Source organism: Canis lupus, chromosome 19 (assembly GCF_048164855.1).
Source record: "Canis lupus baileyi chromosome 19, mCanLup2.hap1, whole genome shotgun sequence".
NCBI lineage: Eukaryota > Metazoa > Chordata > Mammalia > Carnivora > Canidae > Canis > Canis lupus.
Genome location: NC_132856.1, coordinates 35303406 through 35329115, shown reverse-complemented (window position 1 = coordinate 35329115; position 25710 = coordinate 35303406). Strand labels below are relative to the sequence as shown.

The 25710-nt window shown below is 35.6% G+C and overlaps 2 protein-coding genes across 31 annotated transcripts in view; one reads left to right on the top strand and one right to left on the bottom strand.

Annotated features, from left to right (window-relative positions):
• Nucleotides 1-25710, top strand: part of CCDC66 (coiled-coil domain containing 66) — a 58937-nt gene that overhangs the window by 22862 nt on the left and 10365 nt on the right. For 23 of the 26 annotated variants that reach the window (XM_072785794.1, XM_072785788.1, XM_072785809.1 and 20 more), the window contains 11 exons: nucleotides 5915-6046; nucleotides 6457-6707; nucleotides 6904-6988; nucleotides 7828-7989; nucleotides 11377-11521; nucleotides 12831-12917; nucleotides 18011-18486; nucleotides 19061-19098; nucleotides 19902-20128; nucleotides 20283-20407; nucleotides 21638-21904. In XM_072785794.1, coding sequence (XP_072641895.1) covers nucleotides 5915-6046; nucleotides 6457-6707; nucleotides 6904-6988; nucleotides 7828-7989; nucleotides 11377-11521; nucleotides 12831-12917; nucleotides 18011-18486; nucleotides 19061-19098; nucleotides 19902-20128; nucleotides 20283-20407; nucleotides 21638-21724 — 1815 coding nt within the window. In that variant the 3' untranslated portion in view covers nucleotides 21725-21904. Of the gene's footprint in view, nucleotides 1-5914; nucleotides 6047-6456; nucleotides 6708-6903; nucleotides 6989-7827; nucleotides 7990-11376; nucleotides 11522-12830; nucleotides 12918-18010; nucleotides 18487-19060; nucleotides 19099-19901; nucleotides 20129-20282; nucleotides 20408-21637; nucleotides 21905-22924; nucleotides 23090-25710 lie in introns of those variants that run through there. The other 3 variants (XM_072785789.1, XM_072785790.1, XM_072785795.1) reach the window with 3 other exon arrangements.
• TASOR (transcription activation suppressor) overlaps nucleotides 22893-25710 on the bottom strand; it is a 48437-nt gene continuing 45619 nt past the window's right edge. For 3 of the 5 annotated variants that reach the window (XM_072785784.1, XM_072785783.1, XM_072785786.1), the window contains exons 22-24: nucleotides 24829-25007; nucleotides 24489-24653; nucleotides 22893-23605 (exon numbers count right to left, since the gene is read on the bottom strand). In XM_072785784.1, coding sequence (XP_072641885.1) covers nucleotides 23079-23605; nucleotides 24489-24653; nucleotides 24829-25007 — 871 coding nt within the window. In that variant the 3' untranslated portion in view covers nucleotides 22893-23078. Of the gene's footprint in view, nucleotides 23883-24488; nucleotides 24654-24828; nucleotides 25008-25710 lie in introns of all 5 variants that reach the window. The other 2 variants (XM_072785785.1, XM_072785787.1) reach the window with 1 other exon arrangement.

The following is a 25710-nucleotide window of genomic DNA, read 5'->3' as shown; positions in this document are numbered from 1 at the left end:
TATGGACTTGAACTCACGACCCCAAGATCAAGACCTAAGCTGAAATCATGGGTTGGATGCTTACCTGACTGAGCCATCGTGGTGCCCCCGTAATAGATTTTTCCCCCATAATAGATTTTTGATAAAAAGTAGAGGCACCCTTAAAAAAAAAAAAAAAAAAAAAAGTAGAGGCAGTAACAAAGATGTAAAAATGTTTTTGTGATTCATAAACCAAACATAAATAGGAGAAATTGAGGCACATTTTTACCAGAGTCTTATCAATATTTGGACAAAGAAAATATCAGTAATTTCATTTTCTACAAATATATCAAAATTTTAAATGCCAACAGAGCATTTACAAAATATGCTATAATGTTAAAACATAACCAAAAATAAAAACCAAGAAGAAAATACAACAAATAAGATTTTACAGACCTAAAAATACTAAGATCCCATGATCTCAAGATACTGCACCTTGGTTGTAAACAGCTAGTACCTCCCCTTATGATTAGCTCCTAAGATGCTGTAAGAACTGAGGGAGGGATACTTTTTTGGTTTGTTGAATTGGTAGGTGGTTTATGGTAGAAGTTAATTCAAGCATCTCTGTGGGAGTATAAAATAGGAAACCAATTGTTGGAATTCTGTTCTTGTTAACATGTTTCCCCCTCCCTCCCGTAATTTCATTGTCTTAAATAGTGCCTCACCCTCCATTTACTGTATATCAGATCTCTATTCTAGGTGTCCTCTAGAATAAAATCCCGGGCCAGTCTTTGCTTAAATCTTACTACTTTGGAGAAACTTGGAAAATCAGGTAGAGACTGCTCTGCCTCTTCCTGTTCATATTCACTTGTCTGGTGATTTACAATTGTAATCTAAGTAGTGTTTCCCCCCAAAAAGAAGCTCTGAGGGCAGTGATTTTAGGTTAATGCCTGAGTCTTCACCCAAGGCCTAGTCTGCTTTCTGCCATTCCTACCACTGAATATATTGTTCATTGCTGGACAAGTTTGGTTGATAATGCCAGGAAAAAAATTAACTACTGAAATAACAAAAACACTGGAGAAACACAACTATTTCAAAGAAAAACAATGTAGATAGAGGGGTATCAGAGTCCAACAGAAGCAAAAATATTAGGACAGATTAATAAATTTAGCTTAATGAAATCATAAGAGAAGGGAAAGTGTTACAAATGAGAACATGGACCAGAGACAACCAAGCAGAAAATTTAGGTGTGAAACATACAATAAAGTAAAAAACACAATAGATGAGAAATAGCAGGAATGGTAGAGCTAGGGAATGAGTAAATAATTGGAAAGCCATATTTAGAAAATACCTTGAAAAAGGAAAGGACAAATAGGGAAAAAAAATTTTAAGGCAGTATGAGAATGAAAATAGAAATGCTGACATTCAGATGATAAGCTGCTCAAACAAGAGGGAAATTTGGAGAAGAGAGAAAATATTTGAAAAAATAATTGAGATCAGTTTATTAACTGACCTCAGACTTAAAAGGCCAAAGAGCACCAAAAAAAGAATAAAGAAAACTTGACTACACATGCTGACCTGAAATTTAAGAATATGAAAGACCAAGAAATTGTAAAAGCCTACGGAAAGAAGCAGCAGCACATAAAAGAACAAATATGAGCTTAACTGTTTTTTGGCAGGGGGCATATTTTTCAACAGCAACACTGGGTATAAGAAATTATGGAATCCTATTTTCAAAGTTGATAGAAAAGGTCTTAAACTTAGAATTTAATATCTAGTGAAACTATCATTGAAATAAGAGTAGATAATACCCTCAGGCATTAAAGTCCTCCGAAGATTTTTATTAAAAGGCGCACATTGAAAATAGTTTTGAATGAAGTGCTTAACCAAAAAGGTAAGTTAAAGGATGCTGCAAGACATTCGTGATTATTTACCTTGGTAGAGTTGATTATTATCTTTATAATAAATATACCCTTACTAAGAAAGGTCTAGTTAATACCAACCTTGATGGGGTGGCAGAGGATGCAAGATCAAAGGATATGAGAGCATATTAAGCTTATTAGAAGATGATATTTTGGATATCAAAAATTTAAAGAGTGTTAAAAATAAAGTAGGATAAACTGAAATGTAAGATTAAGATAGTAGAAATAGGGCCAAATACATCAATAAACATAATGAATCTAATCTAAGTGAACCAAAACTCATTAAGAAAATAACTGATTGGAATAAATCAGTTGGAATACCTTCTAGAATACAAATATACTTAAAGCATAAGAATACAGGAAGGTTGAAAATAGTATTTTTAAAAAATGCTAACCAAAATAAAATTGTTATTGCTACACTACTAAAAATAAGACAAAGCATTATTAGGGATGGTGAGGGTTGTTAATATAGATAAGGATATAGCATATCAAGAAGGTATAGCAATTTTGAACATGCATGAACCTGACAAAATACATGAAGCAAAAAATGGTAGATTCAAATAAAGATTCAATTCAGTATCTGAATTGAGAAATTCTTAAACCTGTGGAGAAATTTTTTTTTAAGGATTTATTTGTTTGTTTTAGAAAGCATGAGTGGGAGAGGGGTGAGAGAGAATCTCCAGCAGAGTCCATCCATGCTGAGTGCGGAGCCCAAAGTGGGACTCTTGTCTCATGACCCTGAGATCATGATCCAATCCAAAACCAAGAGTCAGATGCTTAACCAACAGTGCCACCCAGGGACCTTAAAATGGCAGAGAAATTTATAAATTCTTTATTTAAACAGAGATTTCAATAGTCCAGTTAACATATCAGGTTCTTTGTTCAGTTTTTCTCAGGCACACATGGATATATACAAAATTCATTTGTACTAGGACATAAAGGTTCAGATAAAATTTAAATAGCTATTGTAAAGTGATCTCTAATTGCAGGTAATTTAGAAGTTACTAACAAAATGAGTTTTTAAAGTACTATATATATATATTTGGAAATAAAAATCACACTACCTGAGTAACTTGAGTTAAAAGAAAAAACCAGAAATCATAAATACTTGGAAAGAATGATAATGGATATATTCCAGAAACACATAAATTCAAGAGAAGGTGTATTAGAAAAGAAAACCTGTCAGTATGCAAGGTGTACTTTTCCATCTTAAGTTAGAAAAAGGAACAACAGAATAAATCATGAAAATAGGGATACCAGGGATCCCTGGGTGACGCAGCAGTTTAGCGCCTGCCTTTGGTCCAGGGCGCGATCCTAGAGACCCGGGATCGAATCCCATGTCGGGCTCCCGGTGCATGGAGCCTGCTTCTCCCTCTGCCTGTGTCTCTGCCTCTCCCTCTCTCTCTCTCTCTCTCTCTCTGTGTGACTATCATAAATAAATAAAAATTAAAAAAAAAAAAAAAGAAAATAGGGATACTAGTCATAACATACAAAACTGAAGGTTGCCTGTTTTGGAAGAAATAACAAAATGAATCTCCAGAAAAGACTGATCAAGAAGATAAAATTACAAGAGAAAATGACATAATTGCCAGTAGAGATTAAATCATTAGTGAATATTTTATGCCAACAATTCTAAAAACTAGGTGAAATGGGAGAAGTTGCTGTAAAAATTATAACTTTAAAGGGTCCCTGGCTGACTCAGTTCGTAGAACATGTGACTCTTGATCTTGGGGTTGTAAGTTCAAGCCCCACGTTGGGTGTAGAGATTACTTTTTTCAAAAAAAAAAAAAAATCTTAAAAAAACTGACTTAAAAAGAAACAAAAAGCTTGAAAGTCCTCTTATTGTTAAATGTAGATCTGTAGATCTGTCTCCTCAGGCCAGGGAAGCCAGGGAAGCAAAAGCAAAAATACACTGTTGTGTCTTCATCAAAATAGAAAGCCTCTGTACAGCAAAGGAGACAGCAAAACTAAAAGATAACCTACTGAATGGGAGAAGATAGTTGCAAATGACATACCTGGTCATTTGCACCTGGATAGGATTAGTATCCAAAGTATTTAACTTACACAACTGAACACAAAAAGACACAAATAATCCAGTTTAAGAATGAATAGAAGACATGAACTGACATTTCTTCAAAGAAGACAGAGATGGCCAACAGACCTATGAAAAGATAATCAGCATCACAACATCAGGGAAATGCAAATCAAAACTGAGATAGCACCTCACACCTGTCAGAATGGCTAAAATCAAAAACAATTATTGGCAAGGATGTGGAGAAAAAGGAACTGTCATGCATTGTTGGTGGGAATGCAGACTTGGTGCAGCCACTGTGAAAAGCAGTATGTTCAGAAAATTAAACATAGAACTACCACATGATCTAGTAATTTCAGTACTGGATATTTGCCCAAAGGATATGAACACATGGATGGATGCAAATGGATAGGTGCATCCCTGTGTTCATAGCAGCATTGTCTAAAATAGCCAAATTATGGAAGCAGGCCCAAGTGTCTGTTGACAGATGAGTGAATAAAGAAGATGTGGCATATATACAATGGAATATAACTCAGCCATAAAAAAGAAGGAAATTTTGTCATTTGCAAAAACATGGAGCTAGAGAGTATAAAGCAAAATAAGTCAGAGAAGGACAAATACCATATGATTTCACTCAAATGTGAATGTAAAAAAAAATGAACAAATTAAAAAGACAAACTGAAAAAAAGACTTCAAACCAGATCTGGTTAAATCAGACTCAAGAAACAGATGACAGGGCACTTGGGTGGCTCAGTCAGCTAAGCGTCTACCTTTGGGTCAGGTCACGATCCCAGGGTCCTGTGATCAATCAAGTTCTGAATCCGGCTCCTTGCTCTGTGTAGAGTGTGCTTCTCCCAATTACCCACCCTCCCCTTGTGATCTTTCTCTTTCTCATGCTCTACTCTCTCTCAAGTTAATAAATAAAATCTTAAAAACAAAAAACAAAAAACAAAACAGATGGTAGTTCTAAAATGATGAGTGCCACGTTGAGAATATCTTGCTTTAAGGAGTTCAGAAGGGCCATTTGTTTTTCTTTTCCACTGTGGTCTCTAAGATTTCTAGAGATAGAATTGATGAATTACCTCCTTAAAGATAGTGCTCCTTTTGAAGTGGTTTGTTCAGGCTTAAAGAAATGTGATAGTTTTTATCTCTTTAAAACATGTAATAATAAGATTTTTTCTTTTATATAACTATTTCCTTTGATCAAAGCAATTGCTTGTAAACTAGGAGCTTTGCCATCGTTTTTGTTAAAAACAAAAGCAAAGTAACACAAGGTATATTGCCGTCATAGTATTCTGTCAACTACTTTTTAAGGTATATCCTCCAGGTATTCCATATAATGAAATGTTTGTTGCTTAGCTTTTGCCTTTCAGGAAAATTTGAATAGAATATATTCTTTTCTTTTATGTTAGAGTGTACTAAATTTTCATAAATTAAGCAACAACAAATTTTTATGCTATTGCTTTTGTTTTTTAGTCCAAAGACAACCTGGGCACAATATGTGTTTCTTATTGAAACATCAGAGATTGTGATAGGGCTATAGCAGGAGAAATTGAAAGAGGGATAGCCTAGAGAGACATTATGATTCAAGAGAGAAAGCCTCTAGTTTTCTGACATCCTTCTGGCTCTTGGTCCAAAGGCAGTATTTGTTGTATTCTGAAGCCAAATGTAAAATGATATTCACCTATTTTAAATTATTAGTGACTCCTTTCAAAGTATAAACAAGAATTTTGAAAATTCTATAATTTTTTTAGAAAAAGAATTTTTATTTGGAAATTACTTTTTTTACATTTAGTTATTCTATGTTTACTAGCGTATGTTACAAATATTCTGAAAATTGGAATACATCTATTCTTGTATAATTCAAATTTTGTGTTTACAATTATTATTCCTCTTAGAGTTAAATGCCTTTCTATTTAAATCTGTATAAATTTTTGGGAAGATTTATAAAGTGGTTAGAAAAAGAGAGCTGTGCTTTAGATAATATTGATGACTTGTTTAGGAAACAGTACCACTGGAGCGCCCTTTGAGTACTGTGAAACAAGAACAGCAGAGAAAATGGATTGAAGATTTGAACAAGCAAATAGAAGATGATCGGCAAAGAAAAATAGAGGAAAAAATTACATCTTCAAAGGTAACTTGACAAATTTATGTGGATGATATAAAGGGAAAAAATAATTTTAGAATCTTTAATTATAAACCCAAAAGTATCTATCCTAAAACTATTTGATAAGACTAGACTAGTATTCAGATCATTTCACATTTGCTCTTGTAAACCTTTTATTGAATGTATTTTAGTAAGTGATTTTTGCATAGCTCCTTAAAACTACCTTTTTAGGAATTTCCTAATTCTATGAATTTCTCATATTTTCCACATTAGTGTCTAAGTATATGGAATCAGTAAAGAATGTAGTTCCATTCATTTTTATGATGCTAACTCTGTTCAGTGGCAACTTTTAAAAATCATGTTTGATTGTTGTTTTAGGACTTTATACATGAGAACAATTGGAAAAATTCTTAGTAATTCTTGTTTATCGTGTTTAGGGTGAGGAACATGACAGATGGGCAATGCATTTTGATTCATTAAAGAACTATCCTGCTTCTCAGTCTCAACTGTCCTCTCGGTCAATACACAACCAACCAGAGTACTTCTGTGTCTCTCCGGACACTCAGGAACTGTCTGATATCAGCAATGTTTATACACCAACGACTGGAAGCCAGGTTGAACCTTCAGAGGAGGAGCATATAGCAAAACCTGTTAGAGATATGGCTATGGCAAATAGTCAGAAAACAAAGTAAGTTTATTTTTCAGTACTAATGCTTAAGAAAGTGTGCTTTTATGAAAAGGACTGTCATATTTATACGTCTTAATTGATTGGTATTTTTCTTTAAAGTGAAATGACTAGTGGATATATCTGGAAAAAATGATTTGGCATCCTGTTAAATCTACCTTTTGGGGGTTTTGAATAGCTAAAATGTCTATCTTGCCAGCTTTCTCCGTTCTATGACTGCTCTCCTGGATCCAGCTCAGATTGAAGAACGTGACAGGCGACGACAAAAACAGTTAGAACATCAGGTATTACATTGTAAAACACTGTTCTTTGCTTTAATAAGTAATAGTCATGGCCAGTGGATACCTAAATAAATGGAAATAAAAATTTCAATATAAATGTACAGCATAGGCACTGTCCAGTTCTGTGATGAATCTGATTCTTACTGAAGCTTACATTTACATTAAGATTATATTCATTTTGAGAACCAGACAGTATCACATAGTATAGCCAGCCACCTGCCTTCCAGAAGAGTAGGTCTTTAATATAGAAGTCGTATATGTGAAATGGTACTAAATCTTAAGTTAGTATTTATTTTTTTCTTTGGTTTAGTTCTGAGTTCTGTTCAGGATGAAAATTCGTTCTTTTAAGGGAATTATATAGGGCATTGAAGTAGAATTCTGATTGAGAAATCTAGCAGATAAGAGAAGAAAGGACTAAGATTAAAATTCTCTCCTAATTTTAGTCTTTAACACTAAAGGAACTTAAGATTCTGAATAATTCTTTAAAACCTCTGATACATGGAGAATTTGGTTTAATTAATATTGCTACTCTTAATCAGTCAAGTGAATTATAGAACATATATAATTCTCTGCACTGTGCTAAGCACTGAGATTTTTTTTTCTTCAGTTTTCGGATTAGTTCTAACAGTCCTCTGGGGTTAAAGAAAAAGCATATAGAATCTGACAGATGAGATATGTTACTAATACATTGGAAATTGGACACTTTAACTTTACTTATATATGTAATACTATATTATATATTATCTGATATTGATAAACTTATTTTAGAAATACAAATAAATGTTAAAATGGATTTTTTAAATTTATGGCAATGCTTTTTGTGGTTTATGATTTATGACTAGAAAGCCATCACTGCTCAGGTAGAAGAGAAACGCAGGAAGAAGCAGCTGGAAGAACAGCAAAGAAAGAAGGAAGAACAAGAAGAGGAGCGTCGCTTAGCGAGGGAACGAGAAGAGATGCAGAAACAGTATGAAGAAGACATACTTAAGCAAAAACAAAAGGAAGTAAGTACATATTAAAATTTTTTTATTGAAATACATATAGTTAACACAGTGTTACATTAGTTTGAGGTGTACAACAACATAGTGATTCAAGGGTCCTATATATTATGCTATGTTCACAAGCGTTCCTTACACACTATTATAGTACCATTGACTGTATTCCCTATGCTGTTGCTTTCATCCCTGTGACTTATTCATTCCATAACTGGAAGCCTGTACCTCCCACTCCCTTTCACCTGTTTACTAACCCTCTCTCCCCCACTACCAGTTTGTGGGTCATTTTTGTGCTGGTTTGATTTTTTTTGTTTGGCTTTCCATTTTATCTTTTTAGATCCCACCTGTAAGTGACTTCATATGGTATTTGTCTTTCCCATCTGACTTATTTCATTCAGCATAATACTCTCTAAGTCCATTCATGTTATTGCAAATGGCAAGATCTCCTCCTTTTATGGCTAAATAATACTCAACTTTTTGTATATACCACATCTTTATCCATTCATCTACTGATGGATACTTGGGTGGCTTCCATATCTTGGCTATTATAAATAATGCTGGAGTAAACATAGGGGTACATATATCTTTTGTTTCCTTTGGGTAAATATTCAATAGTGGAATTACTGTGATGTATGATAGATAGTTCTACTTTTAATTTTTTGAGGAAAGTCCATACTATTTTCCACAGTGTTATACACTGATTTCCATTCCCACCAGCAGTACATGAGGGTTCCCTTTTCTCTGCATCCTCAACGAACACTTGTTATTTCTTGACTTTTTGGTATTAACTATTCTCATTAGGGTAAGATGATATAGTTATGGTTTTGATTTGGATTTTCCTGATTAGTGATGTTGAGTGTCTTTCCCTGTGCCTGGTAGCTATCTGTATGCTTTGGAAAGCTGTTTGTTTGGGTCCTTTGCCCTTTTTTAAAAATCAGATTATTTTGGGGTGGGGGGAGCACCAGAGTGATTTAATCAGTGAAGAGTCTTACTCTTGATTTCAGCTCAGGTCATGTTCATCAGATCAGGAGACCAAGCCCAGTGTGGAGCCTACTTAAGATCCCTCCCCTACATTACCCCTCCCCACATGCGCAAGCAAAGGTGCTCTCAAAAAAAAAAAAAAAAAAAAGACATTATTTGGGGTTTTGATGTTGAGTTGTACTAGTTCTTTGTATATTTTGGATGTTAACTCCTTTTCATATATATTGTTTGTAGATATCTTCTCCCGTTCAGTAATTTGCCATTTTGTTTTGTGGATGGTTTCCTTGTTGTACAGATGCTTTTTTATTTTGATGTAGTTCCAACAGTTTATTTTTGCTTTTATTTCTCTTGCCTGAAGAGACACATCTAGAAAAATGTTGCTAAGGCCAATGTTTAAGAAGTTACTGCCTGTTTTCTTTAAGGAGTTTTATGGTTTTAGGTCTCAGAGTTTAGATCCATAATCCATTTTCAGTTTATTTTTTTGTGTATGGTGGAGGAAAGTGGTCAGTTTAATTCTTGTGTGTATAACTGTCCAGTTTTCCCAACACTATTTATTGAAGAGACTTTTTCCCATTGCATATTCTTGCCTCCTTTGTTGTAGATTCATTGACCGGGTAAGCATGGTTTTATTTCTGGGCTCTCTATCCTTTTCTGTTGATCTGTCTGTTTTGTGCCATTATTATACTTTGATTACTACAGCTTGAAATGTGAGATTGTGGTATCTTCAGCTTTGTATCTGCTTCCTCAAAATTGGTTTGGCTATTTGGGGCCTTTTATGTTTCCATACAAATTTTAAGATTATTTGTTTTAGTTCTATGGAAAATACTATTGGTATTTTGATAGGGATTGGATTCAATCTGTAGATTGAGTAGAATGGACATTTTAAGTGTTAATTCTTCCTATCCACGAACATAGCAGTATTTATATTATTAATAACATAGAGTAAAAATGGATGTATTTTTAAAGGAAAAGTAATCAAAAGTTGAACATTTGCAGTTATTTTGAAATTTTGAAGGTATATGCAAAAACACTGAAGTTTTACATTAAAAAGTTATGAATGTGGTATGCCTGGGTGGCTCAGTGGTTGAGCATCTTCCTTCAGCTCAGGGCGTGATGCCAGCAGATCCTGCAGGGAGCCTGCTTCTCCTTCTGCCTATGTCTCTGCCTTCTCTCTGTGTCTCTCATGAATAAATAAATCTTTTTTTTTTTTTTTTTAAAGTTATGAACGTAAAGGAGAACCTGGAGAAGGTCTAATTATTTCAAGAGATCAGTTCACCAGTGCCATATTGCTTTGGTGGTTTTCTCTGCTGAGAAGGGTCAATACAATGGAATACAAAAGTTATCCATGTGCTTCATTTTGAAATGTTTTCTAAGCAGTGATTATTAAAAATATTCTATATGTGTTGAAATGATTGGCCTTTCTGTCTGTATTCATTAGTGAACAGGGGCATATGTTTGCAGAGATTGGCTGGGATTAATGATACATTTTATTGCTGTGTTAGAGGTTTCCTGTGTGCTAATATATAAGAGCCTTTTTAAAAAGAGTAGATACTTGGTTACCTAGGAGAACATCTCTATTAAGTGGTGTAGACATCATAGATATAATTGTGTCAGGTGCCATGTGTGAATTGACCTCACGTGAGCAAATCCTACAGTGACGTTTGATTGCCAAGGATTTGTGAGGTTTAGGGGTAGAGCAATGACCATTTCCCCTGGCTCTGGGAGATGGGGCCCAGAGCATGCATTTTCTTGCTTTCATTCCATACTTAGCTGATGAAGCAGCGATAGTCTGGGATCTAATTTCATTATGTTGAATTGGCTTGAGCCAACTACTCCTTTGAAATAACTATAGATCTGAAAAAAAATAAAAGGATTATTTGTTTGAATTGAAGGAAATGGCCTTAACCTTGTAATTAAAAATCTTATATTTTTAATCTTAATGGAGTTCTGATGGAATTGAACCTGGTTTTAGAAACTTTGAAAACTTTATTACTATAAACTTCAGTGGGTAAAGGAGTTCTTATATTTGTGGTCTAATATAGCTGGAGAAAATGATACTAAAGTGTAAGTTACAAAAGGGAGAAACTTTGCTGTGTTGTTTTCCAGTATCTTGAATAGTGCCTGGCTCCTAGGAGGAGCTTGTCTGCTCAGAATAGTTAAGTAGCCTTGGTGGCTTAGCGGTTGAGTGTCTGCCTTTGGCTCAGGGTGTGATCCTGGGTCCTGGGATCAAGTCCAGCATCAGGCTCCCTGTGAGGAGCCTGCTTTTCCCTAAGTCTCTGCCTCTCTCTCTGTGTCTCTCATGAATAAATAAATAAAATCTTTAAAAAAAAAAAGTTTGTTCATGATAACTATGTTTAATAATTTTGTGTAAAAAAATAATAATAATAATAATTTTGTGTACTTCAATATTAATAGGAAATCATGACTCTCAAGACAAATGAATTGTTCCAGACAATGCAGAGAGCACAGGAGCTAGCACAGAGACTGAAACAAGAACAGAGAATACGAGAATTGGCTCAGAAGGGACATGATACGTCTGGATTGATTAAAAATCTTGGTGGTAAGCACTTTGCTAGAATTTCTTTTTTTTTTTTTTTAGAATTTCACTTATAATATCTTTTGAAGATGACTGCCTATTTTAAATACTTTTAATACATTTATTAACATTTTTTTAAGGAATTTCAGACCTTGAACTAATGTAACTTTATATTGCTTATTTTATTTGGGAGATTGCCTTAAGAGCAGAACTAAATAATGTTACACTTTCCAATAATCTTTTATGATGTAGGAAAGATGTTAGGGTTTTTTTTTTTTTTTTAATTTTTATTTATTTATGATAGTCACAGAGAGAGAGAGGCAGAGACACAGGCAGAGGGAGAAGCAGGCTCCATGCACCGAGAGCCCGATGTGGGATTCGATCCCGGGTCTCCAGGATCGCGCCCCGGGCCAAAGGCAGGCGCCAAACCGCTGCGCCACCCAGGGATCCCAAGATGTTAGGGTTTGAAGCTGACAGCCAAGAAAGAATTCTTGAGACGTCTTTGGTGCAAAAAGGTGGTTTTATTAAAGCGTGGGGAGGGAACCCATGGGCAGAAAGAGCTGCACTGTGGTCATGAGGTAGTGACCCATTATATACTTTCTTTTTTCTTTCTTTTTCTTTTTAAGCCATTATATACTTTCAAGTTGGGAGGAGGTTAGAGAGAACGTAAGTCTCTAAGGAATTTTGGAGGCAAGGTTTCCAGGACCTTGAGGGGGCTAGCTTTTGTTAGGAAAAGGTCATTTATTACTGTCTAATAAAACCTTCATTTTATTAGGGACCCTTCAAATGTATATTGGTGGGTTATATGCTTGGGGGATGATTGCCAACATGTATCAAGTAGACTTACAGGATTCTGGGGGCTAAGATTGCCGTTTGCCTTTAGCAAAGTGTCAGCATCCAGGCAGTTGAGTTCCTAGAGGAATGTCACTCTGCCTGTTTCAGGGACTGGTCAGTGGGCTGTAAGTAGCAAGGAAATTTAATAATTTTTTTCTGCCTTTGTTTTCCATATCATTTTATGTTTTGCTCATAGTAGGTAAAATGTATACTTTTTTACCCAATTTTTTTGGTGAAATCTATGTAGTGATCTCTCTATATTCGATAAGGGAGAAAAATGCAGGTCACTTTTTGTAAGAAACTTTGGGATAGTCCTTTTACATTTTCATTGCACTGTTTACACATACTGATTGCACCAAAAGTCTTGTGCATATTAGGTTGCTGCTACACATATTTTGTTAATCTTCCTGAACTGTCATTATTTGGGTAATATATTTCTCTTGTCAGTTGATGATAAAAGTGGAATATGCTACATCTACTAACAACCTTTCAAATTTAGGATATGGCTTGGATGATGTCAGTGGTAAAATGAATACATGTATTAATTCTACAACCTCTCCCAAAAAGGATACTGCTGTACAAACAGGTATTTGTTTAAAACTTGTGATTTGGTTTAAAATTTACTTAAAATTAATGTCACAGTTAGAATTAAGCTCAATTTAGAATTGAGCTCCTGATTAAAAATGAAAGGAGTTGGCATGTCTGGGTGGCTCGTTTGTTTGAGAGTCTGCCTTCAGGCTCAGGTCATGATCCCAGAATCCTGGGATTGAACCCTGCATCAGGCTCCCTGCTTAGCGGGGAGCCTGCCTCTGCCACTCCCCCTGCTTGTGTGCATGCGCTCTCTTTCTCTCTCAAATATGTAAATAAATAAAGTCTTAAAAAATGAAAGGAATTCAAAGTTTTCAATAAGAATTAGAAAATAAAGGAATGTCATGAGTTTTAATTTCTCTGTAACAGCTTTATTGAGGTATAATTCACATAGCATAAAATTAACCCTTTTAAAGGATACAGTGCAGTGTTTTTTCTTTAAGTTTTTTTTTTTTTCTAAGATTAATTTATTCATTAGAGACACATAGAGAGGCAGAGACAAAGGTAGAGGGAGAAGCAGGCTCCCTGCAGGGAGCTTGGTGCAGGACTCAATCCCGGGACCCTAGATCATGACCTGAGCCAAAGGGCTCATCCACTGAGCCCCTTAGGTGTCCCTCAAGTTTTTTTTTTTTTTTTTTTTTTTTTTTAAGATTTTATTTATTTATTCACAAGAGACACGGGGGGGAGAGAGAGGCAGAAGACACAAGCAGAGGGAGAAAAGCAGGCTCCATGCAGGGAGCCCGACGTGGGACTTGATCCCGGGACTCCAGGATCATGCCCTGGGCCCAAGGCAGGTGGTAAACCATTGAGCCACCCAGGGATCCCCGCCCCTCAAGTTTTTATTTAAATTTTTATTAACATATGTGGTGAAAATGTTTCAGGTGTAGATAGAATATAGTGACTCATCACTTAGTAAAATACCCAGTGCATACACAAGTGCCTGTTAATACCAATACCCATTTAGCCCATCCCCCCCGCCCACTTCCCTCCATCACTCATCAGTTTGTTCTCTAGTTAAGAGTCCCTTAGGGTTTGCTTCCCATTCTTTTTTCCCCCTTTCCCTATCTTCATGTGTTTTGTTTTTTAAATTGCGCATAAGAATGAAATCATATGGTATTTCTTTTCTGACTGACGTACTTCACTTAGCATAATACCTTCTAGTTCCACCCATATTGTTGCAAATAGCAAGATTTCATTCTTTTTGATGGCTGAGTGATATTCCGTCTCTTTATCCATTCGTCTATCAGTCCATGGACATTTGGGCTCTTACCATATTTTAGCTATCGTTGATAATGCTGCTGTAAACATCATCGTTCATGTGCCCCTTGAATCAGTATTTTTGTGTCCTTTGGTAAATATCTAGTAGTGCAACTGCTGGGTTGGAGAACAGTTTTACTTTTACCTTTTTGAGGAACCCCCATACTGGTTTCCAGAGTGATTACATCAGTTTGCATTCCCAGCAACAGTGTAAGAGGTTTCCCCTTTCTCCACATCCTTTGACGACATCTGTTGTTTCCTGTGCTGCTAATTTTAGCCATTCTGACAAGTGTGAGATGATATCTCATCATGGTTTTGATTTGTATTTCCCTGATAGTGATGTTGAGCATCTTTTCATGTGTCTATTAGCCAATCTGTATGTCTTCTTTATAAAAATGTTGTCTTCTGCTCATTTCTTAACTGGATGACTTATTTTTTGGGTGTTGAGTTCGTTATGTCCTTTTTTTTTTTTCTTTTTTTTTTTAAAGATTTTATTTATTTATTCATGATAGTCACAGAGAGAGAGAGAGAGAGAGAGGCAGAGACACAGGCAGAGGGAGAAGCAGGCTCCATGCAGGGAGCCCGACGCGGGATTCGATCCCGGGTCTCCAGGATCGCGCCCTGGGCCAAAGGCAGGCGCTAAACCGCTGCGCCACCCAGGGATCCCTGTTATGTCCTTTATAGAGTTTGGATACTGACCCTTTTTCAGACCTGTCATTTGCACAGATCTCCCATCCTTTAGGTTATCTTGTAGTTTTGTTGATCATTTCCTTCACTGTGCAGAAGCTTTTTATTTTGATGAAGTCCCATTAGTTTATTTTCGCTTTTGTTTCCCTTGCTGTTTCTAGAGACGTGTCTAATAAGTTGCTACGGCTGAGGTCAAAGAGGTTTCTGCCTGTGTTTTCCTCTAGGATTTTAATGGTTTCTTGTCTCACATTTATGTCTTTCATTCAATTTGAATTTATTTTTGTGGATGGTATAAAAAAGTGGTCCAGTTCATTCTTTTGTATGTTGCTGTCCAGTTTTCCCAACGCCATTTGTTGAATAGATTAGTTGACCATATAGTTGTGTGACCATTTCTGAGTTCTCTGTTCCACTGATCTGTGTGTCTGTTTTTGTGCCAGTACCATACTATCTTGATTACTACAACTTTGTGATGTAGCTTGAAGTCCAGAATTGTGATGCCTCCAACTTTGCTTTTTCAAGATTGTTTTGGCTATTTGGTATCTTTTGTGGTTCCATACGAATTTTAGGATTGTTCTAGTTCTGTGAAAAATGCTAGTGGTATTTCAATCGAGATTGCATTCAATGTATGGATTGCTTTGGGTAATACATTGTAACCGTATTTGTCTCTCAGTCCATGAGCATGGAATGTTTTTCCATTTCTTTGTGTTGTCTCTAATTTCTTTTCTCAGTGTTTTATAATTTTCAGAGTACAGATCTTTTACCTCTTTGGTTAGGTTTATTCTTAGGTATCTTAAGCTGTTTGGTGCAGTTGTAAATGGGATTAAGTCCTTAGTTTCTCTTTATGATGCTTCATTACTGTTGTATAGAAATGCAGCTGATTTCTATATATTGATTTTTTTATCCTGTGACTTTACTGAATTTTTATCAGTCTTTTTGGTTTTCTTTTATGGGGTGGTTTTCTATATAGAGTATCATGTCATCTGTAATAGAGAAAGTTTGACTTCTTCCTTGCCAATTTGGATGTCTTTTATTTCTTTTTGTCGTCTGATTACTGAGTCTAGGACTTCTAGTACTATGTTAAATATCAGTGATGAGTGGATGTCCCCCTCTTGTTCCTGACTGTAAAGGAAAGCTCTCCGTTTTTTCCCCATTGAGGATGATAGTAGCTCTGAGTTTAGTTTATGGCCTTTATGATGTTGAGGAATGTTCCATTTATCTCTACTTTGTTGAGGGTTTTTATTAAGAATGGATGCGTATTTTGTCAAATGCTTTTTCTGCATCTATTTAGAGGATCATATGGTTCTTATCCTTTCTTTTATTACTGTGGTGTATTATGTTGATTTGCAAATATTGAAATATCCTTGCAGCCCAGGAATAAATCCCACTTGATTGTGGTGAATAATTCTTTTAATGTCCTGTTGGATTTGATTTGCTAGTATCTTGTTGAGAATTTTCACATCCATGTTCATTCATCAGGGATATTGGCCTGTAATTCTTTATTAATGGGGATCTTCTTTTGTTTGTTTTTTAAGATTTTATTTATTCATTCATGAGAGACACAGAGAGGCAGAGACACAGGCCGAGGGAGAAGCAGGTTCCATACAGGGAGCCTGATGTGGGACTTGATCCCGGGACTCCAGTATCATGCGCTGAGCTGAAGGCAGACACTTAACCGCTGAGCCACCCAGGCATCCCTCCATTTCTGTTTTTATTGTTTGTTTGTTGGGACCTGATTTTTGATTACTGATTCAGTTTCTTTGCTGGTTATGGGTCTGTTAAGATTTTTTTCTTCCTGTTTCAGTTTTGGTAGTTTGTAAGTTTCTAAGAATTTATCCATTTCTTCCAGATTGCCCATTTTGTTGGCATATAAGATTTCATAATAGTCTCTTAACTAGGGCACCTGAGTGGCTCAGTGTTTGAGCGTCTGCCTTTGGTTCAGATTGTGATTCCGGGGTCCTGGGATTGAGTCCCACACAGGACTTCCTGCATGGAGCCTGCTTCTCCCTCTGCCTATGTCTCTGCCTCTCTCTTACGAATAAATAAAATCTTAAAGGAAAAAACAAACTTAATCTCTTATAATTGTATTTCTGTGGTGTTGGTTGTGATCTCCCCTCTTTTATTTGAGTCCTTTCTCCATTTTGATAAAGCTGGTTAGGGATTTATCAATTGTATTAATTCTTTCAAAGAAACATTTCATTAATCTGTTCTATTGGTATTTTTGTTTCTGTACCATTTATTTCTGCTGTAATCTTTATTTCCTTTCTTCTGCTGGCTTAGACATAGCTGTTCCTTTTCTAGCTCCTTTAGGTGTAAGGTTAGGTTGTGTATTTAAGACTTTTCTTGCTTCTTGAGGTATGCCTTTATTGCAGTATACTTCCCTTTTAGGACCACCTTGCTATATCCCAGAGGTTTTGGACTGTCATGTTTTCATTTTGATTTGCGTCCATGCATTTTTTAAATTTCTTAAGAGTTTCCTGGTTAACCTCATTCTTCAGTAGGATATTCTTTTATCTCTATGCATTTGTGGTCTTTCCAAATTTTTTCTTGTGGTTGACTTCAGGGTTGTAGCATTGTGGTCTGAAAATATGCATGGTATGATCTCCGTCTTTTTGTATTTGTTGAAGGCCATTGGGACCCAGTATGCAATCTATTCTGGAGAATGTTCCATGTTCACTCAAAAAGGATGTATTCTGATGCTTTAGGGTGACACTCATGTTCATAGCAATATTAGTCACAATAACTAAAAGGTGGAATCGATCCAAATGTCCCTACAGATGAATGGATAAACAAACTGTGGTATACACCTACAGTGGTATATTACTCAGCTTCAAAAAGGGAGGAATTAGGACACAAGCTATACAAATACATGAACGAACTCCGAGGACATTATCCTCATAGGAAAACAAGCCTGTCCTAAAAAGACAACGTATGATTCCACTGATAAGGTACTTAGTCAAACTCATAGAAACAAAGTAGAATGGTGATTGCCAGAAGTGGGCAGGGAAGAAGGGAAGGGGAAGTTAATAGGTATAGAACCTGTTTTGAAAACCAAAAACTATGTAAATGCTTTTGAAAAAAAATAGTTAAAATAATAAATTTTGTGTTTTACAACAATTGAAAATTAATCCTCTGAAAATTTTTCTTTAGATGACTTAAATACAGGAATGTTCACCATTGCAGAATCATGCTGTGGATCAATAATAGAGAGGGAAATTCTAAATTGCTCATCTCCTGAGATTCCTGCAGAATTTAATGACCAGTTTAAGAAAGACAAACAGGAACTAATCAATCAGGATAAAGCAGCCAACTTAGAAAAAGAAAACAGTTGGTACAATGATCAGTATGAGTTTGCAAGGACAGAGAAAAAACATATGAAGAAGTGTCCTAAAAGGCCTGATTGGAATATAAATAAGCCACTCAAAAGGTATATTCCGGCATCAGAAAAGTACCCTAAACAGCTTCAAAAGCAGAGAGAAGAAAAAAAAGTAAGAAGGCAGATGGAACTGCTTAATTTGGTAGAAAGAAATAATCCTGGACATCTCTCTCAAAATAGAGGGACTTCACCAGTTCTTCCTTCACCTCAAGAAGCAGAGGCAAGGTTCAGGTGGCATCTAATCAGAAAGGTAACTCTTCTGTCTTAAAGTATGTATTGATGTTTCTAGATGAAAACAGTTCCCCACATGCTTATTTTGACAAGACTGTTCTGGATCTAAGCAAGAATTTAAGAAATTTGCTTTCATTTGTACCAGGCATTTGTCATGGGCAAATCCATCATGCTGTTGCTTTTGTAAATCAAGTTTTATAGGAACACATCCAGGCTCATCCTTTTATGAATTGTCTGTGTCTGGCTTAGAGTAGTTCCAAGAGACCACCACGTGGCCCACAAAGCCAAAAGTATTTACTATTGGGTCCTTAAAGCAAGACTTGACACTTAAACTCTGTATAGATTAATGGTATTCATTATTCAAATAGCCATTTAAAACTCATTTGTATTTCATATATACAGGATAATTTTTCAAGGTCAGGAATTACTGCATTGGTTCCCTGGGACTGAAAAAAAATAACAAAATCTCTTTATCCCATTATTTAGTATCTGTTACTCCATTATTATCCTCAGATTATTTCAAAAAGTTATTAAATATTTGTGGGGACCTACGGCAGTACTATTACTTCTCTCTGCATTTATCTGCCTTTTAGGAGGAACCTCTGAAAAGTGATTCTTTCAGCAAGGAAAGGTATGTTATGGATTGGATTGATTGCATAGCTACTTAGTGCTGTGTGGTAAAGTACAAAATTTTTGCTCAGACTATAGGTAAGATCAAAGCATGTATATACATGAAGTCAGTTACAGTAAACTGTAGGGACTTTTGAGGTGAGATACAGAAGTTTAGGGGAAGTGTGGCTAGCATTTATCTACAATTTGAAGACCCAGTTAGGACTGGGCCTAAGCATCTGGGTAGCAGTGTAGGGGAGGTATTGTCTGCAGACTTAGCCAAGATAGTTTTGACTTGGGGTGACTGGGTGGCTCAATAAAAGTGACTTGGTTTCACCTCATGTCATGATCTCGGTCGGGGTCATGGGATTGATTATCAACCCATGTCAGGCTCTGTGCTTAGTCTGCTCCTTCCCCCCCGTTAAAATAGTTTGGACTTTCTACTTATGTCAGTAGTAGAACAGACATTCTACTTGGATCAAGGAAGTTATGAAAAAATGACTAGTAGGGATGAGAAATTTTATTCCATGCCTTTGTGCATGAACCAGGTGGTTTAGAGTTGTGTCACAATGTGGCTCTACCTAAGAAGTTTGGTTCACTTGGTAAGTACAACATTAGGCTTAAATCAGCCCAGCTAGTGTTGATCCTCATTTTTCCTCTACTGCATATATCCTTGCCAAGTAAAAATTCATCCTATTCTGTTGCCATTTTAGGAAAACTGTCATAGAACTCACTTCTATACGAATAAATTGAAATGTGATTAAAGAGTAGATGTGCTTAAAGCTTCTTAGTTAATTGTGCTTTTTTGGGGAAAAAAAAAAACAGGTCTCAGTCACCACTGGAACTGGTGAAAAACAGAACACAACAAACTCAGACACTAAAAAACAGAGAGAATCTGATCTTAGGAGACAGTCAGACAGAAACATCACCTGGAGCTTCTGAACCATCCCATTTTATCCCCTATGTCCGAACCAATGAGATTTATCATCTTGATCCAGATGCACCACTGTCCAGGCCTTTAAACCAGGATCTTCAGTACCAAAATCCACATGGTAAGCACCTTCCCCCCAAACAGTAACTAGGAGGGGTAGAATCTTTCTTCTGGGGTCCGTTACTAAATTTTTAATCGAATATTAACTTAAATTTTGCTTGGTATTGGTACTTTCTTAATGAATCCTAATACTTACCACTTTCATCTGTCTTCAGACTGTGACCAAGAACAATGGCAGCTATTTGAATCTGATGTCAGGGACCCACTTCTCAATCCTAACTTGGTGAAAAACAGGGATCGACAGCAAGCAATCCTTAAGGGATTATCAGAACTGAGACAGGTAGGCTTTAATTGTGAATAACTTTGCTGTATATGGCTGATGGACAGCTAGATAGAAGCAGGACTACTGGGTTACATGATGTTTAAAAATTCCCTTGTATATTAATATTGAAATAAAACAGGAGTTTGATTCACATTGCCATCTTAAATATTCCAGTATGAAACCATGAGACAGTTCAAATATTAAGACAGTTTTATTAAGTGAAAAAAAAAAAAAAACCATACATTTGAAAAGTAAAACATTATCATAAGGCCCTAAAATGAACGGCAGAAAATATACAATTATGCTTTAATAAATTCTTAGTGATGCAGTTCACTTTTTTTTAAATTGAATGTGTTGGCAGTGTTCAGAACAGAATGTTGATGCAAATCCCAAAGAAAAATACCCATCCGACTACAGGTCTTCCAGATCAGTTATTGTCACTTCTCATTATCTTGCTCAGGCAAAAATAAAATCTAGTAACACATTCAGTACTTAAGGCTATATAACCTTTATCAACTGGCTTTTAAATACCTATCCCTGATCTTAGGAAAAAATAAGCTACCACTTTAGGAGTGTCCTTTTCCATGTCTGGTCATTTATTTACATTTGCCTCTTGCATTTCAAAAATGTTACCCAATTTGTTGGCATAGAGCTAAAAAATGACAAGTATCTTTTAGTTCTTTAAATGCCAGCTTTGGTTACATATAGGCTATGTAACAAGCAGTAAATATTTAAAAATTTTCCTTTAAAGTGACAAGGCACTAATAGAGGTAAAAGTTGTGAGGTCAAGAGGCAGGAATATATATATATATAGTGACCCACCATGTGTAGTAGCCACATCTTATTTCAGCAGGGCCTTGTCTAAGCCACTAAAGGTTAGTGCAGTCAAGATAAACACTGGATGTGTTAAGGGAGACTCCTTCAGTGTGTCTAATTACCATTTTAAGAGCCTTGGGGGGGGGGGGGGGATTTCAGCCCCATAGTTGTGGAGACTTGGAAAAGTCATCCCTATTGGTTTTTATGCTAAAAACATATGTGATAGCTACACAATATCCAAGTGAGAAAATCTGATGTAAGTTTTTTGAGTGCTTAAAATTCAACATGACAAAAAGCTTAAGCTATGGCCAACTAAGTTATTACAGGTTTTCAAAGTAAATATAATTCTTGGATTTAGGGGGGCTGAAATGTAAAATAGGAATAATTTGCAAGTCTGCTGCACACCTTACTAACATATCAATGTGATTTCAGGGCCTTCTCCAGAAGCAAAGGGAGTTGGAAACTAATCTCATGCCTTTAGCTGCAAATCAAGAAGAGAATTTTAATTCTTCGTTTTAAATGTAGAAAATCAAATCCTTCACATTTGTTGCTTTTAAATTATGTGTTCATTGCATAACTGTATTTTCCAGATAACCTAGATTTTAAAAATGCTTATTTAAAACTTGTACATTATATAGTACAACGCTGTGTGTGTATATATATATATTTTTACAATAAAACACATTTTTGTAAAGCTTAGTTTAAAAAACCATTTTTTTCTGCTCTATCACAATCTAGGCATTTAAGCACTTTCTACTTACCTTAAGACAGGTTAAGACAGGTTTCTGACCTGTTCACAGACAATGTTCTTCTACACTTACATAGCTTATTATTGAAGTACCACTTAGGTATAGTCTATAAAAAGATTTAAGAGGTTAGAACTCTTCCAAGTTCTCTGAGGGGCCAAAGGAAGGTCTGACTTAACACATCCTAACATTAACTAAAATAGCTCAAGATTTCTTTTTTTAAGACTCTTCAAAAACAAGTTTGCATTTGTAATGCAGGCAGTTTATTAGCAACAGATAAAGTATATGGGGATCAATTTTAAAACCAGTATCTGAAACGTTATTTTTAGTAAAGCACTTAAGTGTTTACCACCTCAAAAATATACTTTTTTCTAGGACTACCAATTTAAAAATCTATAGCAAAGTTCAATGCCTTTAATAAACAGAAGTCTATCTTTTGGAAATATGGTTAAGTCAAAGACCACACACTAAGCACTGAAAATCATAATGATCAAAATACCTCAAATAAAAAGAAAGGTTTACCCAAAATTTTAGCAGCAGGCAATTTTTACACGGCCAAGCCTAAAGATAAAAAATAATGCTGCCTGGTATTAAGTCTTATGTACATAGTTTATCATTTAAATGAAACTGCATTCATTGTTAGATAAATCTTGAGGTATTGAGCCAAAATCCTCTAAGTATCTATTGACATCACTGGCTTATACCTGTATAAAAAACTATACAAACGCTTAAAATAAATACAACAGTTGATTGGTACGTCATTTCAGCAAAAGTAGTTGGTATCATCTGACGGGGGGGGGGAAGAAAAGCCACTGTTTATTATCCTTTTGCAAATATCTCATTTTATATATAAAACAGGCTTCAATTTGAAGCCCAAGTACAGGTGACATATAAATGTAAAACTTAAAAGTGCCAACATGAGATAATTCAAGTACAATATGTTAAAAATATATATATTTATTTCAATTTGCAGATGCTTCAACTGTTACAGGCCATCATGATTTAAATAAGAGGAAAAAAAAACATTTGAGGAAGGACAAGAAACCTTTTGTTTAGAGAATGAAATATAAATTGTTAATTCACTTATAAGAAACAGTCCAGTAACAACCTATTTCAAAAAAAAGTGACTATTTCTCTTTTGAAAACGGCCTGGAAGAATCACTTTTCCCCCAACTTAATGGAGATTTATCTCTATCCAAGCTTTGAGTATAAGCAGATAAAAAGTAATTTTCACTTTCTTGAGGCTGACTTGATGAAAGGGCATATGGTGTCCCCAAAAACGTCTGATGAGTGAGAACATTAAAATGACTAAACTGATGGGACATATTTAATTGACTGTGATAAACCTGAAAGTTGCTATATGAATCTTGTTCAGTTGCACTGCTGTTCTCTCCTTCAGAGCATGCTATAGCAACAGAAGCTCTCTCTTCAGAATCAATTTGATAAGTCTTATCTTCTAATAAACTGTTTTGCACGTCAGGAGATGATTGCAACTCAATTTGAATATTCTTATTCTGATCTGTTCCACGTGATCCTTTGGTCTCTTTCGCCAATATTTCTGAATGAAAATTGCTGCATACTTCTATTTGTGAGATTTCATCCCCTGAATCCAGAGACATATCCTCTTCATCCTTTTCATCGTTTTCTAAAAGAGCTACATTTAAAAAACAAAAAGTCCTCCTCTATTGAAATACACAATTTGTTTAAGTTTTAAAATTATACACTACTCACACAATATAATGCGTCAGGGTCTGCAAGTCCACAATCCCTTAAAGCTTGGTCTTCAGCCACAAGTTCACTTAGTCACAACACTCACACTAGGTGTGAATGTCCAGATAATCCGATGCTAAAAGCTTCTGCGAAATGTGTTCACGTTTAATGTTGGGAAATCCCAACTCCCAGCTCCAAAGGGGTTAATGTCAAAACAGCATCTAAAGTTATACGGTAATTCAGTATTTGACAAGACAAATAAAAAATAAAAATTTTGACATCTAGCTTCATTGGATTATGACTAAACTGGTTAGTTCTAGCAAATGTTTGATCATCTCTGCTTTTCATCAAAAACAAACTACATCTTTCATTTAACCTAAATCCTGGAACCAAAGCAGAGGCCGCCACACAAAACACTAAAGCTATGGATATATCCCTACTACCTTGTACCTAAATTGCTTTATACGTCTGGGGAGATTTCATAGCCCAATGCTAAATCCCCATTATCTGGTGTCGTCCTTTTAAAAAACAGGACCCCCTTGCTGACAACAGCAGCCAATAAAGTTTACATACCCTCAAAGAAAAAATGCCTACTCTGTAGTATGAAGCATACTTAACAGCTTGTATTGACTACAGTATAATAAATGAGCAGATTTTGTGTACGCTAAGCGTAAGAACGATAAGTGCCTTGAAACACTTCCCCTGAAGCTGTTTTACACGGAGGGGGAAGTAGTTTCAGAACAGGCATTTCGTTCTATGAAAACGAACCAAAATCGTTCCTCTTTTTCTGTCTGCCTTAAAGAAAAGGAAAACTACTGAAAAGTTACCTGACTGCGACTCAAGATTCTCATTAGCACCAAGCAGTGGAAGGTTTTCTTCTGTGATTGAGTTGTGATAGCCCACAAGATTTTTAAAGTTTTGCATGAAGTCTTCAGTAGTTGCAACCACTATTCCATTATCTGTATAACTGGAAAGCATCTTGATATTCTTTTCTAAATGGAAAAAAAAAAAAAAAAGATTCAAGTCAAGACCTGAGAAAACCTACACAGACAACGATGCCTGCCCCCAGCCCCCATGAAAAGTGCTTAACACCCACCACAGGCCAACAAAAACATTCCATGCACATTCCTATATTCATAATAGAAAGCTTAAGAAGACGCTCTTTACCTGTTAGAAAGACTATGTGTCGTTGCTGTATGTTCTGAGCCTGAAGTCTGATAAGGCAATCCAATTCTGGAGCATTTCGAGTTTGCGAATCACAATTGTGGTATGACAAAATTTCAACCAGATGTTTCTTCTGATAGACATTCAGAAGTGTCAACAGACTTAGAGCTTTAGCATTCAACCTGTGAAAGTAAGTAGTTCAATATTTGGGTCTGCATTTCTAAAATTTGGTATGGATGTTTTTGCTTCAAATTAAAACCATAATTTCTCAATTGAGGCAACCAATGACAACTGCACTGCTTATTAGTTCCTGCCTGATGCACAGGGTGCTTCCAAAGAGAGAGGGGAGTAGGAAAATTGTGCAACCCACGTAAGTCCAGGGGATTTCTATGGGTGCAAAGCCTGAGAGCCAGTTATTGAACTTAGACTAAAATCTCAGTCATTTTACTTACTAAATAACATTTCCTCCTTTACCTTTACTAATTTAGAACTTGAATAAAGGTCATAGAAGGACAAAAAAAAAAAAAACTTTTCCTGCAAAAAAAAAACATGGCTCAAAGCTGCTTCTACACATGGCAACAAGTGGTAGAAATCAGCACCAAAGTAATACTTTTGGGCCTCATTATTATCTGTTTACCGTTCCCTGTAAACAAGCCCTATGCAAAGGTAAACATTTTTCCAATGCTGTTTTCACATAATTTGAAGATAAAGCAAGTTTTAAAAAACTAAATACAAAAAGTTAAATACTTCTCAATTATTTAAGCCTGAATTTCCCTGTGTACCATAGAATTAGAAGGTATTACAGTATCAGAAGAAAAAAATGTCTTCCTGTCTAAGTTTAAAAAAATGCTGGTTGTACAAAATAGAAAACAATTTTAACTAGAG